Genomic DNA, 25299 nt, shown 5'->3' on the forward strand with positions numbered 1-25299 from the left:
AACAAGTCTGGGAACTGATGACAGTTTGAGTCATTTTCTATGGCAAAAGACAATAGATACATCTAGATGAATAAACTAAAACTCAGACAACAGCATCCTAAGTAGTGTTGGATGAAGACTTTTACAGACAAGTTTATTTCCTTGGTAATTTTGTATTTTATTCAACACACATATTAACAATTCTCAAGGAAAATAGTGCAGGCTCTTCATTTTGGGTTTGATCCTAGGGCAGTACAAGTCAGAGGGAGTTTTCTCACTGTCTGGAGCAGATCCTTTATTTGTATTTTCAGCGTAATTACCTTTGGTTTACAAAGTAGGGGCTAATTTAATTTAATTTAATTTCTCTGTCCCTCTAGCTTTCTGTACCCAGTGCTACATGTCAGAACTAAAGGCTACAGAAACCACTTTGTACAGGCAGAAAAATTAAGGCAGAAGAGCAGAAAACTCAGGAGGGTCTCTACTCTGTCAACCCTGACACAGGCTAAGACAGATGCTCCTCACAACAGCTTCTATTGTTCCTGTTCTTAAGGATCTTCAGTAGAGGATGTTCCAGGGTCTAGCCCAGTACCTTAGGACCCCTCCTGGTATGCATTTCACTAATATTAACTTGAAACTCTCTTTCTGAGTGCAAACCCACTGCTTCTTTCTCTAGAGCTGCCAAGAGCAGATTATTCCCCCCTCCAGCAGCAGCCTTGAAATATGTAAAGGCTTCCACCCCTTCCCAGATGTGCTGCATCATCAGTTCTTGCCCAGCACCCCCAAGGGCTCTGCTCCTTGCCCTGCTCTCCCAGCTGGCTGGTTGGAGTTGCAGCACTGGAGATGTGACAGGGTGCTCCAGATGAGGTCTTGCCTCCTTGGGGCCAGAGCAGAAGGAGCCCTTCATATGCCTTGTGTGCTGTAGTTCTGTTTGTTCCTGCCAGCATTCCTCATTTCACAGCAGCAGGACACTTTTGACTCGTACTCAGTTTGCAGCTGTCCTCTGTGCAGCTGCTCTCCCACCAGATGTTTCTCATCTCACATTTGTGCAGATGATCGTTCCCACGTACGGATCTTTGCCTTCCTGATTTGCCTCCTCTTTCTTTGCTTTAAGGCTTTTTTTCTTCTTTTCAGGACCACTTATCCATGATCATGTCCAATTTTTACTCAAACTTCCTCCAGCTTCCTTGAAGTCCTTCCCAACACAATATAATTCACAAATGCAATGTCCATATTCTCTTGGTCAAGTCCAGAGTATAATGCTGACTGGTACCAGCTCCAGCACAGATCACAAGAAACCTAGTCAGAACACCTTTCCATTTTGGTAACTACTCTCCAAGTATGATTTCCACATGGTCTGTAACCATCTGGCAAGTTCTTATTTTTCTTATGTGAATGTCATGTAAAGCAGGGTCAAAAGCTCCCTTTAAGTCCAAGATGTATGGTATAAACTGCTCTGCCTCTGAGGCCCTGGGTGGCCCAAGAAGGAAGGAAATTAGTTTGGTTTAATGTGATTTGTTCTTGACAGATCCTGATTGACTCTTACTCATGTCCTTGTTCTTAGTTATGAGCTTACAAATGGGAGTTTGTTCCCGTATTTTTTCATTTACTGAAGTTAACCTGATTGGTCCTACAATTCCTTTCTTTTAGGTTTTTAATGGTTTTGTTTTGTTGGTTTTTGTTTTTTTTTGTTTGTTTGTTTAACAAAGGCAACACATTTGTCTTTTCAATTCTTCTTAATTAGAGCTCTCCACTAGTTTTCAGCTGTAGCGGCTGTAAGGACAACCACTCATTCCATTAAATGTTCTGAGATAAGGGACACCTAACTGGAAAGCAATCAACACAGACAAATTCTGCTCTCTGAAGCTCAGAGGGTTCCTCTGTTGATGGTGTAAGTTTATAACCATCTGCTCACCATTCACCTGCTTAGGGAAGTCTGAGGCAAGAAGTGCTTTGCCTTCTTGATATTATCCTTGTTTGTACTCTCCTCAGGAGTCCACTCCACTGAGCAGTGGAACAGCCTTTGTTCTACAGCTCCTACTCACAGGAATAGGAGATGTAGACAAATTACTACTGACAAATTACTACTAACTCATTGATTTCTGTGTAGCCTCCTGTAAATAAATAAATTAATTAAAAAAAGATACAGCCATCCATGGTTGTGAGGTTCCTTTGAAGCACCTGTGCTCAGAAGTGTTCCTGAACAATGAATGTGGTGCTGGGTGAATGAATCTCTTACTGGCAGGACTTTCTGGGATGGAGCCTGATGATGGTCATGTTCAGTAATGTTCTCTTTACAGTGTTCATTCATTTCACTTTTCCTCCTTAAACCCCTTATTTTCTACTGCAATCTAATTAAAATAATCTTGCTTAATTTTGTTTCATCCATACAGGTCTGTTTAGTTGAACTAGAGCTAGAGCAGGGGTGATTACAGCAGCTTCTGCCTAGGCTGTCTGTGGTATCTATTTTCAATTACACATGGCCAGGACAGAGAAAATTGCAGATCTCAAAGCTGAGCATGTGTAGTGATATGACATAATGGTTTATTTACAGATTCTTCTCTTACTCAGCATTTTTCATCTCCAGGCTCCCACTAAGTTTTTATGGCTGGAGGTGCCAGGATCTTGGCCATCAGTTTAGAATTGCTCTGTCAACTGGATTCTTTTCTGTTGCTCATGTGGGTTTGTCAAATCTTATTTTAGAACAGGCTGTACATGAGCCAGAATTATTTCACACTAGCCTTATTGCAGCTTCTTGCTATCACTCTTTATACACTTTTGAAAGCATGTCTGTTAAAAAGAGACACTTACTCCGCCTCTCCTTTTCACATTTCTTCAAACATTTTTTGAATGTCATGGGTATTTTCTAAAGGCTTGGTGTTACTTTCCACAGTGATTTCTGTAATGAGTCTTCCAAGGATTTACAGGGATTTTAAAGTTAATTAACCCCCTAATTTATTCAGTTAAGTCTTGGCAACCTTAAACAATAGTCAGCATTTCTGTTCCAGCGAGCATAATTCTATTATGTTTTTGACTGTCTTTTGGCAGCAGGTCCCTTGGTGAAGTTTTCTGAGACAGCTTCTGTGAGGTTAGTGAGTTTGCTGTAATCTCTGAAAAGATCTTTAGCAGTGCCCAGAGAAATATGAAATTTTTGGGCTCTCTGCTGTAAAACTATATTTGCCATAACAAATATTTCTTACCAGCTCAGCCCTAAGAAGGATTCTCAGAGAAAATGGTGAAAGTGAATTTTGGTCCCAAAGCACCACTGCTTATTTTTGTCTAAGCTAAATGAGAGCATGGTGCTGAGCACACATTTAAAAAGTGCACGAGAGCATGGCCTGAGGAGCACGAGGGGGGAGTTCCCAGATGCACTGTGCCTTTCAGAGGAGCCTCTGTGTGTCACACACGGCTGTGCTTCCACAATGCTGCTGCTAATACTATCAAAGTAGAATGTGGGAAACAAGGGCTGGAGCAGAGAGATTGTCTTCTCTGCTTGTGTTCTCTTCTGGACCTGCTGATGTCCCACTGTGGCCCTCAATGGTTCCCTGATGAATGTTTGGTGCCTTCTCTTTTCAGTGATGACAAGAGGTTTGATATGTCACAGTATGTGAAAACTCAGCTGGAGACATCTTCCAGTGCACTGGGGTTTGAAAAAGTTCTTTGCACCCCTTGCCAGAAAACATGGAATCCTGAAGGCTCCCCAGAGAAACTGTGCTCTGAAGTACACCAGTGTCCTCAAATCAAATGAGTCTGTGAGGAACCAGATGTGTTATACATTCTATTCTATTCTAATTCTATTCTATTCTATTCTATTCTATTCTATTCTATTCTATTCTATTCTATTCTAATTTTGTTCTATTCTACTCCATTCCATTCCATTCCATTCCATTCTATTCTCATCTATTCTATTCTATTCTATTCAATAATTCGACTGCCTCAACCTGTTAACAACAGTTCTTATGTAGGGTTTGACAATGCATTACAGTCTCTCTTTTAAAGGGCATTTCACAGAGAGGAAATAAGTCCAATATTTAGAAAAAAGGGAAGGGAATCTATAACTGGGTGGGCACATATTTTTGTCTTTTTTTTAGGTTTGCTCTTGATAGAATTCTTGCACTATAATATGGCCTGTTAAAGGTTTCTGAGGTACCTGTGTGGGGCTCAGCGAGGGAGATATTGTCCATTTGGATTTAAGAAGTAGAAAACATGCTTGCCACATAAAAAAAAAAACAGAAGGAAAAAACAAGCAGAAAAGAAACCTCCACTCTGAACCTGAGAAGAAAACAGGACAGTGCTACCAATCACATTTTTAAAGTACATTTGCTTTCAAATAAACTTTATATTCCATTTGAGGAGATACAAGAGCAGAGGAGGTGGCTACCATAACCACTGAGATTTTCATGGGCACAGATTTTAAAGGCTTGAGCCTTTCAAGAGTGAATCAGTTCAGAATGGATGCACTCAGGGTAGGATCCTACCATTCTAAATTATTCTGTAATTTTGTGATTGTATTGATTTTGCTGTGGACCCCATTTTGCAAATACTTTGTCTATATTCCTTCTATTATACTCATGAGTATCAAAAATCCACTGCCATACAGCATGAGACCTTCTCAGTGGACTTTTTACTGGGTCAGTATTTTAATTAACTTGTATATCTTTAATTAACTTAAATCATCTCAGTGGTCTGACATAATTGCACTGTCTTGAAGAGCGCCTCTATAAAAATAAATCTGCATTGCCATGTGCATCAAATCACCCTTTTCTCTGTTACCTTATGTCTTTTCTAGCCCAGATAACAAATCCCCAGGGGCAGTGGTCATGTCTGTATTCTTTTTTAAATAAATGTGCAGACCTGTCCTTTGCTGTAGGAACATGTTAAATAATCCTCTAAAGGGTCCACTGAATTATGGGTTGTTGTAAGCACCAAACTCCTGTACCTGGGCATGCCAGAGTGCCTGTGGATGGGTTTCTGTGCATTCTGCAGATAAAATTTCTGATCTTGCTTCCTGAGGTTGTTTAGTTAAATCATGAATATTGCCTCAATGTTCTATACAGAGCCTATGAATGGGCCACTGCCACTTTGCCAGAATTGTGGAATTACAAATATCTGAGTGATACCTGGATGAAATTGGTGTTAGAGACAAATCTGTTTCTGCAAGAGGCAGTCCTTGCCTTAAGGAGACACATCTCTCAGCTGGAGAGGGCAAGAGAAGGGAGATATAATTACCTCGCTTTCACAGAGGCATGAGGAGGTTAAGGTATGTATCCAGAGGACAGAAGGACCTGCAAGAGGACAAGTTGTCCTCTTACTGGATTCTTTTTGTGAGGAGATAACAGTAATTCAGCTGCAATCTTCTCAAGCAACAACTGAAATACAAATTCAAGCCAGGGGTAATATCCATGGAGGAGCAGTAGTTATGGGACTCAGAATCCTCTGCTCTGCTCCCCCACTGTTCCATAAAGTATTGACCTGCACATCTACTGCCAGAGCCTCAGGGGGATCTGACACAGCAATGCTCAGCATCCCTGTGCCTTCAGAGAAAGCCATGGCTGTAAGAGTCCACTCCTTACATTCCCACTCACACACATCCTCACATGCCTCACCTGCTTAGCATGGATCCACACCCTTCCTTTACTTTTAATTTGGAAAAAATAACTGACTAAAAAATACCTAATATGTCTTCCCAGAAGAATTGCTGAGGTTCTATTTGTTCTGTTTCAGAGAGATACCAAGTGATTCCACATCCCCATTTGGAATTGACATTTCTTGACTACTAGTGAGATAGGCGCAACTTCAAGCTGGATATTTTGTTTGTCAGCGTAGACTTTTTTCTTGTACTCATTTTTTATGTTAGCCCACAAAATTGTTTGAGAGAGATAGATAGATGGATGGATGGATGGATGGATGGATGGATGGATGGATGGATGGATAGATAGATAGATAGATAGATAGATAGATAGATAGATAGATAGATAGATAGATAGACAGACAGACAGAATAGATAGAAACATATAAATCTAGAAAACTCCTTTTGGTAGCACATACAAAGCAAGCATAGCCCAGGACATTTATCAAATATGAGATACTGCTTTCAGACTAATATATATGGGATACAAAGTAATTTACATCTATAAGGGCAAGAGCTAATCACCTAGAGCTAAATCTGCAGCAGGGTGTTGGCTCTAAAAGCCTGTCTTTTAGATGTTATTCCACATAGCATTTTCCATGTGGCTGGCACAAAAATCCAGCCTCACCAAGAGCTGAGAGAGTTAGAAACCAAAAAAGCAAGGCTCCCAGAATGTATCAAGCTGCATGGGGAAGCCCCGAAACTGGCAGCAGAAAATGCAAGGAAAGGGAGAGTCTAAACTTATCCCATCAGAGTTAAGCCAGATTTCCCTGCACAGTGAGTCTTTCCAGCTCTGCTGGCAGCAATCATCTTGGTGTAATTGCTGGAGGGACATGGTGGTTTTAGAAAAGGAGAGCCCACCCTTAAAATATTCTGACTGAGGAAAAGAGATTTCTTTACATGAAAAGCAAGGAGATTGCTTTCTTGCTTTCACTGATGAGAAAAAAAGACATTCTTCTGAACATAACTTCTTCTAGTGTATTTTTCTAGGGTGGTTTTTTTTTTGGGTATCATTTAACTTGGTTCTGTCAAGTACAGAATTAGGATGAGCTTATATAAAAGTACTAATTCTACTTTGTCATGACATTTCTGAAGTAAAATTTATGACGAGCAGCAGTATCTTTCATTAAACTGAATCACATACACCAGGCATCTATGTGACCTAGGAAGGGTCTAATAAATAAATAAATAAATAAATAAATAAATAAATAAATAAATATTTAAATTCTCTTTCAGACTTTCAATCTAAATCCAGACAAATATCATGAAATGGAATAATCGCTGTCCTTTTAGTTCTCACTACAACAGCAACACAAGATGAGCATTATGTCAAATAACTGTGAAACAATGACCTCTAGAAATAACTTGCTCTACACATTTCATGGTAAGAGCAGTGAATGTGGAGGACATCCTGCTCAAACTGAGAAATGGTGACAGCCAGACTGGGAGGTCTGAAAAGAATTTCAGGTCATGGAGAAACAGCTCCTGTGTGCCCAGGACAGCACTTTCCAGGCACAGAGATTGTTAGGCTCTCTTGTCTGGTAACTCTGCTCTTCAAGGTGGCCTTCTTCTTATGGAGTGCATAAACATAGAGAAAAGACTTATGTTTGACCAAAAAAGGGGAAAATAATTTGTGTCAAATAGTATACCAGAATGTTTTCTTCTTCTGTATGAATTCTGCACAGGAACCCAGCAGAGAGGTTCTTGCTGCATTTTCTAGGAACTGCTGTCGGATTAACTCCTGGAGGATGAAGGTATGAAGGTTGTCCCACGATCTGTAGCTCACACAAATTCCTGGCATGGTTTGTAATGCCTGGCAGGACACCTTAGAGGACCAACTCAGCAAGTCAAATTCCACATGCAAGCCGCTTGCACTGTCACAAGTGACCCATCCTGTCGGTGTGGGGGCTCTCATGGGTTTGGTGCATTCTTGGCAGGGCAGAGTGTGGAAGGGGAGACATCAGTGAGAGTTATATGGCTGTTTAGGATGTTCTCACTCTCTGGATATCTCCCATGGCAGTAGATGTGCCTCGCTGGCTTCAGCCCACTCCACCCAGCCCTTGCAGCAGAGGGGCTGGGCTGGCAGCCCCCAGCATGCGTCTGTGCTCTGCTATTTCTGCTCACATCTCCTGGGCTGCAGCAGACAGGCTGGGCAGTAACCCTGCAAGTCACTGCTGTCCTCTCTCCGGGCTCAGGGGTTGTGGAAAGCAAATGAGAAGGTTCTGGTGGAAGGGCTGGGTTGAGACTTGCTTTTGAATTTGCTTAAATATTTTCCAAATGCTCTTTCACACTGCTTGTGTGGCTGCATTCACCTCTCTGATACATCTGCCTTGCCTATACATCTTGCTGGGAGGAAAGACAGGGTCAAGAAATGATGTCCACCCTTCTTGGTGTTTAAAGGGTCCTTGCCTGGTAGTCACATTTGTAACCCCAGGGAGCAAGACACAGCGCAGATCACACATATGAAAGAGATTTAAAAGACTAAAGAGCTCAGAGAAGTTGGGATAAATACACAAAGTTTAGATTCTGATCCAAACCTCTCTGGTTTGCAAAATGAGTTTGGAAGCATCACAAGAGCAAAGTCTGTTTTTTCAGCTCTGGAGTTTCTGGTCCTGACAAGGGTTGGGAAGTGACAAGATTCACATAAACAAGGAAGGTTTATCTGAATCTTCTCAGGGCTTATAACTGATACTGAATCAATGTTTTATCTGAGCCTATCCAGCTAACCCCATTGTGTCAGGTTATCTGATCTAGCAGACAAGTGGTTGCTGTTTATTATTTGTGTTGTGTTAAGTTTGTGTCTTGCCGTGGACTGAGCGAGCTCACCCTAAAATGGGGATCCAAACCTGCAAGAGATTGACAAATGGCAGATGCCATAACAGCCCCACAAGCTACCTGCTGAAAAAACTAAATTTTATAAGTATAAAATGATCAAATTTCTAGCCCACAGTCAACTGGTTTTAAGCAGTATACCCTAGAAAGGAATGATGAGTTTTACACAAAGACAAGAAGAAAAATTTCTAGGTTTTTAAGGTACTCCAGCTTCAGACCAGGATCCAGGCTTTATGGAAAGGAGGAATAAGGAGGAATAAGGCCCTTTCTGCTGTACATGAGTATTTCAATAGATAGATTGGTATTAATACCAATCTTTGAGATGCTGCTTATGCAAAACTTCTCCTAAAACCCACCAGCAAGTGTCTCTACTGCAAATCCCCCATTAAAATGAGAAATGGGTCTCACTAAATAATCTTTTCAGCCCCCCACTTTCCAGCAGCTCCTTTCCAGATCTGAACTTTGAAGCTGACCCCTGTCTTTGTGATGGGCCAAACCAAAAGCCAGATCTGAACACCGCTGAACTCTGGGAAAGTTCAAATCTATCGTTTGTGGTTCAGGTTCAGCTCTAATTAAAATGGACCAGTTCGAAAGGCAAATGTCTTCAAACCAAACCAAAACAAATGTTTCACGTGAAAAGTTCTGGGTTGGGCTATATGGTACCAAGTAGTGTTTTTGTCTATCACATGATGTCATGCTCTTCTGGTTAGCACAAACTGACAGCGTGCACATGCTGCTGTGTGAGATATTCCATGCAGACACTTTGAATCCAGCTTCATGAAGAAGACAATATTCATGGAAATGCTTTCATGATGTGCAAAACCCCATCAGCAATCTTCCTGCCACTCAGCTCTGAGGGTAGGCTGCCACCTTTCAAAGTTTCCATGCCCATCCCTTCTAGCACACTAGTCCAGGGTCTCTCAAAACACAGTGTCCTGCCTTCTCTGAGTGAAGCTTATGCCTCATTATGTCACCAGTATGTGGATTATTGCCACTAATCCCTGAAAACAAACAAGAAGGGGGTGCTGCAGAACCTTTGGTTGCATAAGAAGGCAGGGAAAACCCAGCTAACTCCCTGCTCAGTCCTTCTGTTTATACTATAGTAAATACTACAATGTAATAATCAAGATGGTTGATCAGTAGACAGGGGGAAAGCAAACAAAAGGGAAAGGAGCTTGGTTTCAGCATTACTGAACTGCTGAAGTGAAAGAAAATGGGAGACAGCAAGGAGAAAGAGAAAGGAAAAGAGGGGAGAAGTGTTAATGCCACATCTCTGGCGTCAGGATGTGCACCAGTAGCTAGAAAAAGAGGGAACACAGACAGGAAGATTTACTCAAAGAATCACAGCACACATACAATAAATAACCAGAATTTACTCTCCCTGTGGGCTTTATTCTGTCCCTTTTATGTTACATGTAAGTACTGAACATCAATTCAGTATTTTGTCTGTGAAATTTGAGTGGACAATTACCTAAGGTTTTCAAACTTCCTTCTTCTGCAAACTAAGGTCTACTTAGGCCTCTTCCACTGGGATTTTTCACTATGTTTTTTTTTTCAGGCCTGGACTCACTTTTTAGAAGACCATATTCCTCCATGATATTTTTTTCTTTTCCCTTTTCTTTCCTCTTTGAGTAAGAAGACTTTAACAGCAACCAGTTTTGTTTGAGGATATATCCCAAATGTTTAAGTGGAGGTTAGTCTCCAGTCATTTCAATTCCTCACTGAAATCAGTCATTGTTAATTTCCAGAGAGTGAGATATGAAGTGACTTGCCCAAGGTCACACAAAAAAGCACATCTGGGAGCAGAGAACATGTCCATTATCTCCTGGTCCACACTTTCACCATAAAATTATTGTTCTTGCATTGAACTAGGAGACACAGGTACGTGAAAAAGGAATGGTATTGAGCTTCTCAATACCAAGGAATTGTACTGAGCTTCTCAATGTGATTCCTTTCTCAGCTTAGATAAAGAGAATGAAAAATTATTTTATCCATTCTGCATGAATACTTCTTGAGTTAAAGAATATTCCAATGTTTTCACTCAGGAAATTTTCAGTTCGTTTTCACTGGTGAAGTTGTTTCTTTCAGTTACAACTAAAATCTAATTAATCATTCTTAGCAATATTCTAAATTCTAATTACGGCATAATTTCAAAGACACCACAACAACAGGAAGCAGTAAAAGACCCACCTAAGCAAAGGAATGAGACACAATATTTTTTTCTGCATAAGTTTTGTGAGGTTCATGAAATAGGATTGCCAGGAACCTAGTTATTACTTTGGAATTTTCTTTAAACCAAGAAGTAGAGTAGAATGGAAATAGATACCAGCTCATCAATACGTTATCATATGTAATTATCATCACACATGATAACGTATTGATGGTTGAAAGAATAACGTGGTATTTTGTCATTGTGACAAATATGGCAGAAAATATATGCTTGTTGATTTGGGCTAATCCTGCTCTGAGTATGGAAGACCCAAATTTTTAGGAATGAGAAGCAGAGAATAAAACCCACCCGACTGTTTAGGAAAGTTCACCACCTTTACTATGCCCTGAATGAAATACCCTGTCTGATTCTGCCTGGGATACTGGCATTAGCAAATTTCCAAAATATAGACATCAAGATTATCCTTCAAAAATGCACTGTCAGGTGCCCACCATTGATAGCCAGAACTGCCTCAACTTAAAGCAGGAATGCACCACTGCTCTGTGCTGGCCACCTTGGATTTTGGATCCTGTCATTGCCCTTCACCATTACTGATTTTTCCTGCTTGGGCCCATCCCTTTTTCTTTCCCTCTCCCTTCATATGCATTTATAGGTCTGCTGCACTCTTTCCCACTTCCTCACGTCCCTAGCCAGAGAGTTGAAAGGTTTCCATCACAAAGATTGAAAACACACTCCGTATTAAATGTAACAGGATAGTATGACCAGCAGGTCCATGTTTCAAACACATTCAATTTATATCACAACTGAGAATAAAGAGCAGGGGAAGCTACTTGGTGGGTTGCTGGAGGCTGTGGCTTCCATTTTTTTGTGGAACATGTCTCTGTCACTTGCTAAATAGGTGCACCATCTGGCGGTAATTTTGGACTCCCAATTCTTAAATTTCCAAAGAGCAGCGGTGGAGCTACGCCTGTGGTTGCAGCATTTATTTTTGGGTTTTGCCACTATCTGTCTAAAAGTCCTCAGCTAAGACAACTTTTGCAGGTACTACTGGTGATTGAGTACTGAGAATTGGTAGGACTTTAAATAGGGATCAAGTTTCCATGTTTCCTGCCATGTGGGGGAGCAGGTTTGGCTTTGTGAGAGGACCAAATGCTCCCCTGAGGAACTATAGACAAAGAGATGGAAAAATTTCAAACACAACTAGAATTCAGGTACTAAGGGAGTCTCAACTCCCGGGATAGGCAACAGGGACCATTGTGCAGTCAAATTAAGATGCAAATCACCCTCTGGAAGTGTTTCTCCCTGTTCTGTGACCATACAAGGAAAACAGCCCGACTAGGTTCCTATCTCAGATATCTCAAGCAAATGCCTGGAGCTGTGTGATGTGAAACTGGGCCAAAGAAAAGATATGAGGAAGGGGCTCCTCATTTTTCTGCCTTTGTTGTCAGAAAACCTTTAATTCAGCAGCAGAAAGAAACCACTTGAACCTCTTGTGCCATTCCCCTCAGGAACTGTGAGGTTGCACTGACCATGTCTGATGGGACTGAAAATTGAGATCTCTCCTGAACAAGGTGGCTGGAGGCTGAATCAGACAGAATATGAGGCTCCACATTTTGGTGAAGAAATGAGTGAACAGGTAAAAATAAGTCATGGTCCATGAGTAATTTTTGGTTTTGTTTCAGAAATGTGAATAAAGCTCTAAAGTCCACAGCAGTGCCATGCATGTCTGTTGAGCTCCCATCTAGAGAGAGCAGAGCCTTCTACCAGCGCATCAGTGAGAGATATCTGGGGTGAGAGCAAACCAAAAAAACACCTCAGTAATTCAAGCCCATTTAACTAACACAGGCTAATTCTTGGGAATTATCCTTCTCATACAATTCCAGAATAAGAGTTTGAACCTCTGCAGTGGAGAGAGCATTATAGATAGCAGCAAATTACACTTGTGGCTAAAAGCAGTCCCCTAGATCCCCTCCAAGTGGATCTGTGATGGGCAGAAGGACCCATCCTTGGCTTGTTCTTGCATGCTGGCTTTCACTGTGACTTCAGTATTCTGCAAACCACTTGGTTCTGCCTTTAAAAGGAGGCTTTCAAAGCCTCTTTAATAGCACTTACAATGGAGGGTTTCAAGTTAAGCATGCATTGGGTAAAATAAGCACGGCTGGAGTCAGTTCCCAGTTTGAATACTGAGAGAATGACTACCTTAGAATGCTAGATTCACTTTTTTCAAGTCTCCAAATAACAGATTATAGAGTCCTCTTGCTTGCTTCTTTAGTTCTTTTTTTAATTTTCCTCTTCTATGAGTAACAATAATATTATTCTTCACAATATGAACATCAGTAAGAAATAAACTACAGTCATGCACAATTTAATCCAGTGCTAAAAGGTCAGGCATGATACGCACGAAGGAAATTTTGTCAATTAGAAAATGAGGCATTTGTCAGATGTAATATTTTGCAATACACCAGCCACTTTGTTAGGAAAAGAAATTGCTCGTGACTGGAGGCACGATGGCAAACTGCATGGATCAGTGGTCTAATCCTGAATGCTGAAATATTTGTTTGCAAACCAAAATGCGCAGATAACAAACGCCGTGCTTTTTGTAATGTTTGTACGTGCCTCTCTCCGCATTTCAAGTTTTCAATTTAGAAACAGATCGTTTACCAAACAGAACCTATCCCTAAGAACAGAGGAGGAAAGGGAGGGATGCTGCTACACATGTAACTCTGAAGCCTAATGTTATGTTTAGCCTGTCCTGCTTGGTGTAGAGGTTGGCCTAGATGACCAAACCTATCATCTGTAATTCTAGGGAAGAGATTTTGACAACACACTTAACCGCAGTAGTAAAGCTCAGGGAATCTCCAGAGTCATTGGAACCGTAAGTTATTAAGGCATCCCACACCAGCAGGTGCTGTCCTGCACTCCCTGTCACCCTCCATAAAGAACTTCCCCTGCCGTGGCAAGGCTTGGCGCACCTGCCTGTTTGCAAAGTTGCTCTGTACTTAAAAAGTCAAATGTTGTATGGTTGATTGTCATTTAACTAATTGGGGTTTAGCTGAGTCCCTCTATGAAGTTCAGCTTCACTTTCAACTTCTGCTCATAACCAAAAGCCAGGAGAGTTTTTAGTGGTTCTGGTGAAACCAGTGGCAAAATTTCTACTGACAGCAATAGGACAAGAACTTGGCCCCTGTCCTTTTGGATGAAGCCCAACCCCACTTTATTTGACTTTTAATGCCATTTGCCTTCCTGGCTTAAGCATGCATCGCATTCTAAGTCATTGACCAACAGGACTGGGATGCTGAAGTAACTAATGAGTCAGCATGCTATGGAACATTTATACTCAGCAATAAAAATATTAAAAAATGACACTAAATGAACATTAATGTTCCTTGGAGGCACTTGGAAGTAAGGAAATGCCAAGCTTAAAGCTGGTGCGCAAAGTTAGCCCTGTGTCCAAACTTCGGTACAGAATTCAACTAAACCATAGCCTAGAATTTGTACACTATCTTTTCCACAGGACCTCTGACTGACTCATCCCAAGGGAAACCAGAAAAGCAATATGGAAAATGTTACCCTGAATAGCTACAGACAAAGCTAATAGAGAAAAGGAGGATTTTTGTTCTGACCAGTGCTGAGCAGGAAATGATCATCACAGACCCAAGGCCCCATCACATGTTCCTGCCCCCTTTCCACCACACCTAAGTACACAAGTAGGATGATCAAATGCCAAAACTTATGAGCACCCACCCCTCTGCCCCAAAAAATGTTTATTTTCCATACTGACACTTAGATGGAGCAATTCCATACAATAAAAAGGTCCATTTAGTTCTGAACCATGGAAATGATGTGTTAAACCCCTATCCCATGTCAGTCCATTGGTTTTTCAGGAGATCTGAGGTTTAGGGTCACAGGAAGACAGTGTGTTGGTCTATATTATGTTTCCTACCAAGCTGTGCAGTGTCATGGGCCCTTACATCCCAGAATACTCATGGAAGCATGTGAGAGAAGAGTTCAGGAGATCAGAGACTTGAGTCTCCCAAGTTACAGTTCTTGGCATTAATTTACAGCAATGCATGGAACAAATTTAAAATTAAGTGCTCTGAAAACAAAAATGGAATTGCTCACAGTCAGGTATGTCAGTGTATTTAAATTTAAAAATGTCTACAGAAAAGCACCTGTTCCAAGAAAATCTTCACTTTTATATGAAACAGAATGAAATGAAAGCCCTTTCCTCAGAATGGAAATTCCAGATTTCATTCAGATCAGTAACCACCATTCCTCATCCAGCTGCAAGCCACACACAGCTCACCAAGTAATTGTATTACCATATTAGTGCTGTGTTTGGAATAAGGATATCTGCCTTTTAAAGAAAGTCTGCTGCCAAATAGGTAAATATTTAAAAGGCAACAAGAACATTTTAATTTAAGAGAATTTATACTATTCTTCACACACAGGACCCTTGAGGGAAGAAGAAAATACAATTGAGCTATACTTGAGCTGAACAGTAAAACCTTACAAAAAGACAAGGAAGTGGAGAAGATAAATTGAGATATATAAACATCTGTCTGTTCATGGCTGGAAATTATTATATGCTGCAGACTATATATGCTTTTATTTCTTTTATAGGGAGACAAAGAAATAAAGGTTATAAAATTAATGTGGAAAACTGACAGTTTTTCTAGTAAAGTAAAAAAAATTTATTTCGGTCAACTCATAATTTACAAATGGTAAATATTTTCATCCAAACATTTATGTTTGTCTTTTCCTCTATGATTTACAATGTATTTTGAAAACATTACTAAGGCCTCCCTGAATCATTTTGAGGTTCTGACATCGAAGAAATTTTTAAAACACAGAGAAATTATCACACACAAATGTTCAGATTTATTCACCAAGCTGGGAATCCTCTATCCTATCAAAATAGGATATTTCTTTAAAACAGCAGTACTTTCTTAGAACAAAAAGATACTTTTCTTTTTCTAAAAACGTCCAAGTGACAGACATTAAGAGTCTCAACCTACCACTCCCACAATAACCTGTCTCCTCAGTTTTAAAAGTACAAATTCCTAGCACCTTCAGGATTTCATAACCTTTTTACTGCTCCTTCACAACCTCAGCTACCACCAGCTGGGAGGGTTTATTTTCTTATTCTGGTTTGGGTTACTGTCTTACCTTGTTATTTGTGATAGTGAAAAGCTTATCCAATATTCAACAGTAAGAAAGTGTGAACAGTTTGAACCAACTCCTCAACTTCCCCCAAAGATGATAATGCAAACTGAAATGCCCTCTCACATACTCTGCCCTGTTATTGCTGCATTATCACCCCTTTTCCCCAGTGCTTAGCTTTCAGCTGAGATGAAGTACACTGAGGAAACTGTTCTGCTAAGGCAGGCTGCCTTTGAGGACTTTTCTCATTGCCTGTGGAATAACTCAGACCAGCACACAGGGCTTTGGGTGGAGCAGCTCAGCTGCAGCATGGCCTGTCTACCTTTCTACCTCTGTAAGGCAACTTGTGGGACAGTCCCTGACACACCAGAATCCTTCTATTATAAGGAATATATAATACTATATAACAGCAGAATACTATTATACTATATATATAATATAATATGTATTATTATACTTAGTAGCTACATATATTACTACATATAGCTAATAACTGAGAACAAATAGATTGGACCTCCTTAAGGTTAAAGATATTTTAGTTTCTTCTTCCAGCAACAACATGCGAGTGATGAAAATAAAGGTGCTGTTTGAGACATTTTAAGGGGAGGCTTTGCAGTGACTATTTGCAAGGTGGTAAATCTTTCCTGCAAAATGAACATGTGGAGGAGTTCCACAGATTTTTATCTCTTTACTGCCTGCCACTTACCTAGCTGCTATGGGTGGAGGTTCATCATGCATGTATTTTTATTTTTTTCATTCAGGCTAATAATGAGAAAACTCTCCCTCTCCAAATAACCAAGAAATATACAACTTATTATGCACCGCTGTGCTTCTAGTAAGTTATGCTTGATTGAACCAAAGATCATTAAATTTGCCATGGTATTCATAGTTTAACTAAATCAAATGGGCAAATGCAATGACTCCACGTGGCATCTTGGGAAATGGGCCACCAGCAGTCACTCCAAGTTGGCTATGTGAGCAATAAAGACACAGTTTGTTTTGGTCCTACATCATCTTCTGGAGCTGCACACATCCTCAGTACAGACTGCAGCCTATTGAATGCATCCTGTGCACGTCTCTGCTGGAATCCCAGGCAGCCTGCTGCACCAGGAGCTGAAAGCTGATGCCATGCCCTCAGAAGCCACCCCTCACACTGGAAGGGTTTTACTATATCCTAGCACCAACAGAGAAATCCAGTTCAAATTACTGAAAACAGATTTATTTCTGCTCTGTTGCTTGAATGCTCAAAGAACATTGTTGTCTGGGCCCGTGCTATACGACAACAACAAAAAACCCCAAACTTTTCCACTTTAGGTCCAAAAGCCACTGTGCAATTGAGGTTCCCATAGCTGACAAATGCCTAAACCAATCATAGCACCTACTGCTATGACAAAGATAATTACTGCCTTTCCGTCGGTGAAGTGTGTACCCTGCTCTGTATCATATTTAAAATAATCTAATTCCAACTCATTTTCCCCCTCCAAATTGTTTCCAGCTGTACAATTCCTCTTTTTCCCCCATATTGTTTTTATTGGATATAGTGCAAGTTCGTAAAGATAGATTTTCCCATAATAAATACGCAGATGTTAGAATAATAAACATACAGTCAACCTGATATATGGATATTACTAAGCCTTAACAAACATATAACAAACAACATAAATCGATTTTAAAAAATTGAAAATGAGAACACAAAGTAGCAGAGAAAGAAATGGCAGGAGAAAATAAAGGCAAAAAGTGAGCTAGCAATGTACTTACTTTAGCAAACTGTCTGGATTCATTTATGGTTCCCTTTATTGACTTGCTGATAGCATTAAAGCACAGCTATGGTTGTAAAGCATTCCTAAGAATGCCGCCTGTCTTCATGTATCCCAAGTTTTCTGCTCGCACTGAAAGCCAAGATTCTCAAGTTGGCCAACTCATACCACACTAGACACTACTGTGCTAGATTAATCCATCTGCTTGGACCCAAATATCCATTTCTGGAGAATAATGAGCCTCTCTACTCCTCCCATTTTTGGTAGGAAGTTTTTATGAACATTTGGCATCTCGGTTAAACCATCATCATAGCCCAGAATAAAAATGACTGGATTCATATGTGGAATCCAAATTTAATTTAGCCTATATATGGCCTGAACAAAGAATAATTTACTGGCTGACACCCCCTCAGCATGTATGATAAGATGCCAACTGCTCCTCCATGACTCCATCACATAGATATCCTTCATGCCCAATTCCCATGTTTTTCCAGGCCTGCAGCTGAAACATGGGATCAAAAATGGACTGGCAATGTTACCTGTTTCCAGCACAAAGAGAGCAAGAATCACTGTTGTTTATGAGTATCTCTCCTTCAGAAGTTGTCCCCCTCCCTTTCCCGGTCTTCTGTTTGGAATTATCCATCCTCTTCCCAGTTTATGTGTGCACATGTACAAGTGCATGCTTGTAGAGAGCTGTGACATTGAGGTTTATGTTCTGATTGTGTTTGCCCAAAGTCTCCTTCACCTGGGAGTTAATAAAATCCGTGCACAGATTTTGTTTGTTGCTTAAACTGTAGGGGTTTTCTTTCTCCTATCCCTCCCCCTTTCTGCCTGGAGAGTGGATCAAAAGTTAAATGAATGGGGACAGGAAACTTCTCAAGATGTTCTTCTCCTAAACCTCCCCTGGCAAGCAGAGCTGTAACTCCCCTTCAGATGCATCCTTTCAACACACCAGAAAACTACAGATCAAAACAAAGGGTAAGTCATTAAATTTAAAAAAAAATTCAACACCAAAAAAACCAAACAACAAGAACAAACAAACAAAAAAAAAAAACAAAAACAAACAACAAAATCAACTTCAGAACTCCCTTGGGTTTGGTCTACTTGTTAATATTTCCCTGTCAACTGTCCAATTTAATGATTTTCCAAATCGCTGCACCAGTGAGACAGCCAAATATTGCTAAATCATGCTCATTTTCCACATCATGAGTTTGAGAAAGGAGACAGGTACAGATCACTTTGGATATCTTGACAGATATATTTTTCAAAACCCCAGAACGGCTCAGTTTTGCCCTGGATTTAGCACTGGTAAGAGCTGCCTGTTCACAAGCACTTCAGTTTAAAGCATTCCAGTGGAAAGGGTCAATGCACAAATGATCAGCCAAAATAATCCACTGTCAAAGAACAACAGTAGGTTTCATTTCTGTTATTGATTCAGACTTCATACTGCAGAGCCTGCACTGCTGACTTTTCTGGGGGGAGTGCTTTGCTTTCAATGCTGTTCATGATCTGCAGCTTTCAGATCTGTGTGACAAATTGCTCTGCCCATCATTTGGGGGAATGGAGACCTAGTGCTGGAGCTCTTTTGTACCAATAACCTGACAGGACCAGAGGCTTTACTCTTCCAGATCAGGGTCCTTGCTTTCAAATTGTTAAAAGGGCAATTATCTTTCAAAAGTGATTACCAGTAAAAACATTTGATGTATAATTGGTTTTTAATTAGTTTAAAAATATCTAATTTTTAATTATTTAATTCATTTGTTTAAGAGGCAATCTTTAAAGAGGCTTAAAGCAAGAAGAATGAATGGAGAGTACAGAAGAGTATGTGAGAAGCTGGCCTGAAAACTAGGGATGAACGCAGGAAGGTGACAAATACAAAAATGCACAAGGACAGCATAAGTAAAATAAGAGCAGGACTGACTTTCTTTGGGGATGGCATGACTATGGAAGAGTTCCCAGCTGTAAATCTATCAAAATAAGCTATGCACACACAATGCTTGGCAAATTCATCCCATGCTACAGCCTTTGTTCATGCTAGTAATTTAGATTTCTCTGTCACTTTTATGTCTGGCTGCTATAAATCTTTCACACCAACACGAATGCCCCATGATTTCTACAACTGTTATTCCATCCCCTGGACTATTTCAATTGCTTTTAATATAGATTCCATGTACTGTATTGGTGGCGCAGCCCTCATTCACTGAAGTACCTCTGTGAACAAATAACTCTTCCCTGATCCATCTTAAAACCTAGCTAATAAACTGAGGACTTCTCCTGGCACAGTAGGATCCCTAGAAATCACCAGGGGGGACATGTGCTCCTGTGTCATGTCTCCTGGCTTGGTGGAGGGTGGAAGACATGCACATAAAGGTACCCGAGAGGTGGTGGTAGAAAGAGATGTACATCTGTTGGAGAAACCTCACGTTGGGTGAGTGTTTGCGTTGAATTCTGAAGGGGCAGTGTTGCATCAAAACATAAGTTAGAATAAACATAATTCTGTACTTGTCAGTGTGCTGGTGGAGTCTCGGTCAGTGGCTAAAGAGGAGGTCCTCTCCTTCCCATGCAGCAAGAGAGTGATTAATCTGTTATCACTGCCCATTTTCCCTCCCTACCTGAGACCTGAATAACTCACCTTCAGTGTTCATCTCCCCAAGGGCTTCTGGGACAAACACCTTTCCTTTGGGGTGAAGTGAAAAACATGCCTGTCATTTTTTTAGTTTTAATCCTTTCTCCAGTGTGTTCAGGAAGAACCAAATGGCTGGTTTGGTGTTTCTGTGTCAGACACGGGTGTGTTTTGTTACACATGTGAATATTTGTACTTTTAAGTAGTTGGGTTTTTAAATCTTGGTCCATTTTTTACCTTTTTCCCCCTTGCTAGTGTAATAACACTACTTCCTAAACCCTATCCTTTTCCTAGGTACTGACCTCATCATCTCTGGGTGCTGCCCCAGTAATAAAAAGAAATAAAGACTTGTGGATTATGGGATCCTTTATAGACCTGCATGGAACTCATCTGGCTCGGCTGGAAGGGGTCATGCAAACCTTCTGCAACTGTTAGAGTCTGTGTGGTTTCACACCCAACAAATGTCAGAGCAGAACTCAGCTGCAACAGCCAAGTTTCATCTGTGTTTGGGTTAACCCATAAAAGAACCCACCAAATTCCACATCAGTCATTTCAGACTTGCAAGGAACCACCCAGGTTCAGTGAACAGGTCAAGAATCTGGCAAACATTTTGGCAAATATGGCTTGAACAGTGGCTCAAGAAAACCCTGGTTTTTTCCAACCTTGTATAGTCTGACCAGCCTGATAGCTGGTCCATCCTAATGACAAATAATTTCTGTTCCTTGTAGCTCTTTTACTTTGCATAGAAACATTGAGACTGAAAGCAAATCTACAACTTGTCCTCTTTAGGCATTTGAACTGCCCTCACTTGCAAAGTTTTGGAGGATGAAAGGAGCCTCTGGTGAAGAGGATTGCTACCCATGAGCACAGCGGTGAAGATGGTGAGGCAGCACAAGATCCTCAGCTTGAAGAGGAGAGCAGAAATTGTGAAGTGGTGAAAGTGGTGAAAGTGGTGAAAGCCTTTTCACTGGAAAGCTTTGTGATGACATCCACTCTGGTACAACCCTCCAGAGTGGCCCCTCTCAGGCCATAAGGGATCTCACAGAAGGTAACACAACTCACTTATCTAAGGTCAGGGCATGCCTGCAAGCTTTGGCAGATGAAAACAGGGCATGAAGAAGCACAGAATGCTTGTCAAATGTATATTTTCTGACAGCAACGTAATTCTGCTTACCAACTGAAAGCAAACAAACATAATACCAGCCAAGGAGGACCAGACCATGGTTCTAATAGTCAAGAAAAGTCACTAGATTTTTTTCTGGCTCATTTAAATTTGAAGGTAGAAGTCAAAAGTTAGGTTAGTCCCTGAATATGATGCCTTGAGAATGTAATGTAAAACTCACAGAATATGACAGCCCCTCTGCAAATGTAAGTCAATTGCCCAATGCCAGTGGATTTATTCCATTACAACACTTCACAGCTGAACCACTGTGTCCTTAAAACACCCAGACCTCAGCTAGATTCTCAGATTTGGATGTTCTTTCAAAAAATATTCAGTTCCCTTGTTGACCCAAACATACTTCAGTTTTTTCATTTCACAAGGGTGTCAGAAAAAAACCCTGACACCTTGATCACCACTAACAACCAGAGCACCATGTGAGTCAACACCTCTTTGCACACATGAAATTAAATGTAATGCCTTTTTTTCATACAGTTTTAAGGAGATCTTATGTCAAACCACACTCAGCTGTATTGGAAGCACAAGATTCACCCAAACCATTGAATGTAAGAGGTATCACCCAAAGAAAAATGGGATACAAGAAGAATAGGCTACAACCCCCTGAGAAGCTGGATGGTATCACTTTGAGTGGTACCGCTCTCTCCCTTGAGAGAGCCACACAGTACGACATGTTATCCCAACCCAGAGCAGCAGACAGGAGAGTGGGCAGCCCTTGAGGGAGAGAGAAAAGGTCAGGAATAAGTTAAGGATACCCAGCTGGGTGATGAGGAAAATAGTGACCTCAGTGCTGGAAAAAAATTTACATAATCTCCCCTGTGAAATAATACCAGACATAGGGTAAATGAAAAGGTATTGATTTAACTTCTGCCAGCTAGCAGCTTGTCAGGCCAAGGCCATGTATTATTTTCTTTGACTATGTTTCCTGCCTCAAATCACTTGCAGTATTTTCTTTGCAGTGTGATAGCAACACTAAAATGTATCATTGCCACGTATTGGAAGGCCGGTGTTGTATGCACAGTACTTCCATCAATTATTTGAGACTCTTTCATTGCTTAAGCTTCTGGGAAGTCTGAACAAAGAATAATTTACTGGCTGACACCCCCTCAGCATGTATGATAAGATACAAACCACTCCTCCATGACTTTCATGCCCAATTCCCATGTCTTTTTAGGCCTGCAGCTGAAGCATGAAATCAAGAGGGGACTGACAATGTTACCTGCTTCCAGTACAAAGAGAGCAAGAATCGCTGGTATTTATGAGTATCTCTCCTTCATAAGTTGTCCCCCTCCCTTTCCCGGCCTTCTGTTTGGAATTATCCATCCTGAGGGATTTTTTCTGAGCTGCTTTTAGTGAATTTTTGATTGGCCATAATATTCACCGCAGTTATCATGATAACACATAACGGGACAACAGTTGGAAATACTCTTTTCATGGGCTGTGACTTTGGATGGCTGTGCAGGCACTGAGGCCATTGCAGGGTCTGAAGTTGCACAGATATGAGTGACTTCATCTACAGATTACTGGAGACTCCATGTCTCCTGCCAGTGACTTTTCACTGGGTGGAAACACACAATTATTCTGGAAGCATCGCTGTTGAGCTCCGAGGGTTATAAACCTTTGCAGCAAAGGTAAGAGAAAACCATCCCAAACAGATCCCTACAGCACTGTAGGGACAGAGACACCCTTACCTACTCGAAGCTCTTGTCCAAAGACTGTTTTCTCTCCCAGAGCAGAGCAGTTCCACCTCCCGTACCGGAACTGGTACTGGCACTCATTGATTCCCATCTGTGCCCCTTCCCCGATCACGATGATGGCATCAGGGCGGCTCTGGCAGATCGCGCGCTGCCGAGGGGCCAGGCCTGGGATTTTGTTGCAGATTATATTAGCTCCTAAAGCCACCACGGATGACAAAGCTCTGAAGAAAAAAGCAGAAAGACACGTTATAACCGAATTGAGGTGAGCAGGTGCTGCTGTGTGGCTGGCGGGGTGCTGTGCAAAAGGGGAAGTGTCGGAGGTTGAGTTCCTGCAATTATGCCAACTTGTCTCTGGTCTAGTATAGCAGCCTGGAAACCTTGCAGTAATTCCTGGTCTGGTTTGTGCCAGAAGAAACAAAGAAATTGAATTTGGGCACTTTTGTTTCCAGTCCTACACAGAGACATCAGCTTATGAGATGTGGAAAGAAAGACTCGTTTAAAATTGAAATATAGCGATAAGCGATCATCCACAAATCTCTGAATGCAGGTTCAGAATGTGTTTTAGTTACCGCAGCCAGTTCATTCACCCCTCATTTGGAACTGTTAAGCACGATTTAGAAAATGACTTGACACTACCAACCCTCTTGCCCATTATTATGCTCAGGGTATTGAATGATTAATGAAGTTCACCAGCATAACTGTGCTTTTAGATCTGGCAAACATGATGGAGCACATAGGAGTTATCCTTAATATGTGCCATCCAGGCTAGAAACATTTGCAGTTCTCATTCCTCAAGTATATTTTCAGAATCCATTAAGAAGTTTGCATATAACTTGCACCTGCCATATGTTTTCACTTGAGCACATTTATTTTTCATTTTTCAGCTCCCTTTTCAACATCTTCACAGGCTCATTTTTCAACATCTTTATAGCCTACATGTTAAATGGTAATATTTTGAAAAAAATAAGACAGCATGGGTACGTGTTCAGTGATGCCTCTGGTCACATCTATTGAATATCCACCAAGCCTGAGGAGATGCTTCAGCTGGCTCTGGACAAGCAGACTGACTGCCCATGATCCTACTTCCCACCTTGAACACCAGCCTAGGCCTTTCACCTTAGTGTTAAAAATTTCCCACTGGAAATGCTCCCCTGGGGAAATGCTGACTAAACAAAATTAAAGAATTATATAAGAATTTGTCAACTTCATCACAAGAAAACTGCAAAATTACATAAATGTTGCGTTTCAATGAAATCAGAGTGTTTCATTTTGTCATTTCAATAGGATACAGTAAAGCCAGAGCAAGGAGGGTGAAATACTGCTATTCCTGTGGAATGGAAATTCCATGATGATCTACTCTGCCTTTAGTAGGTATTTTTGCACTTTTTCCAAAGTTAACAATCCATGAGAAATTCACCACTGCTAGGTTTTTATTTATGATGGTGCAGGGGGGTTATGGACACAGAAATAAGGGATCACCCAGCACGTGCATGCCCTGTTGTTCTGCCTATTAACAGAAGAAAGAACAAAAAGTAGTTGTAGCCTGACCACTCCCAGAGTTGGAGCAGGAGTGCTTGGACCTGCAGCTTTGTGTTTTTCTGGATGCTGAGCAACAAAGCTGGAGCATCAACAGGAGCCAGAGTCCCTGAGATTCATGCAGGTTTTGAGCTAAGGGGTTTTTTCTGGCAAAAAGTGTTTCTCCTCTTTAAAATTAAAAAAATAATAAAATTTAAATAGTGATGTCTTTGAATTAGGATTCTCCAAGAGATGTGATAATCTTAAAAAAGTATTATGTTTGATACAGGGACAAGATTCTCTTTACAGTGGCTTATGAGCTTTATGTTAGCTTCAAAAGCTAATGAAAATCACAGAGGAAAGTATCAGTACTTTTTTTCTTCTTTTTTTTTTTTTTAATCACACACTTTTCAATATTGAAAAGTAAAAGTGTTATTTTCTTTGAAAGGTCATGGAGCTCTTCTCTCTCTAATTTCATTCACTTTCCACACAAAGTAGGATGGACATTCTGAAAATATTGCAGTAAAGTACAAAGGAAAACATTTTCCCTTAATAGATAATGTGTCAAATTCAGAAACAGAGGCTCTTTAATGATACTAAAATGCTGTGCCCCATTCTTGCCCCATCCCCTCCACCTGGCTTTGCCCATTTCCCTGGGACAGACCAGGTGCCCAGGCTTCCTGCAAGACCTTCCCACCTGGAAACCCATTTCCACTGCTGCTTCAGACACTGACCCTTCCAGGAAAATCTAGCCCTGAGC

At 40.9% G+C, this 25299-nt stretch overlaps 1 protein-coding gene across 2 annotated transcripts in view; it reads right to left on the reverse strand.

The window, feature by feature from the left end:
- The window catches only part of WNT7B (Wnt family member 7B), a 96887-nt gene that overhangs the window by 20620 nt on the left and 50968 nt on the right, over positions 1-25299 (reverse strand). For both annotated transcript variants that reach the window (XM_030959738.1, XM_030959737.1), the window contains exon 2: positions 23019-23245. In XM_030959738.1, the coding sequence (XP_030815598.1) occupies positions 23019-23245 (227 nt within the window). The remainder of the gene's footprint in view (positions 1-23018; positions 23246-25299) is intronic.

Source organism: Camarhynchus parvulus, chromosome 1A (assembly GCF_901933205.1).
Source record: "Camarhynchus parvulus chromosome 1A, STF_HiC, whole genome shotgun sequence".
Lineage (NCBI taxonomy): Eukaryota > Metazoa > Chordata > Aves > Passeriformes > Thraupidae > Camarhynchus > Camarhynchus parvulus.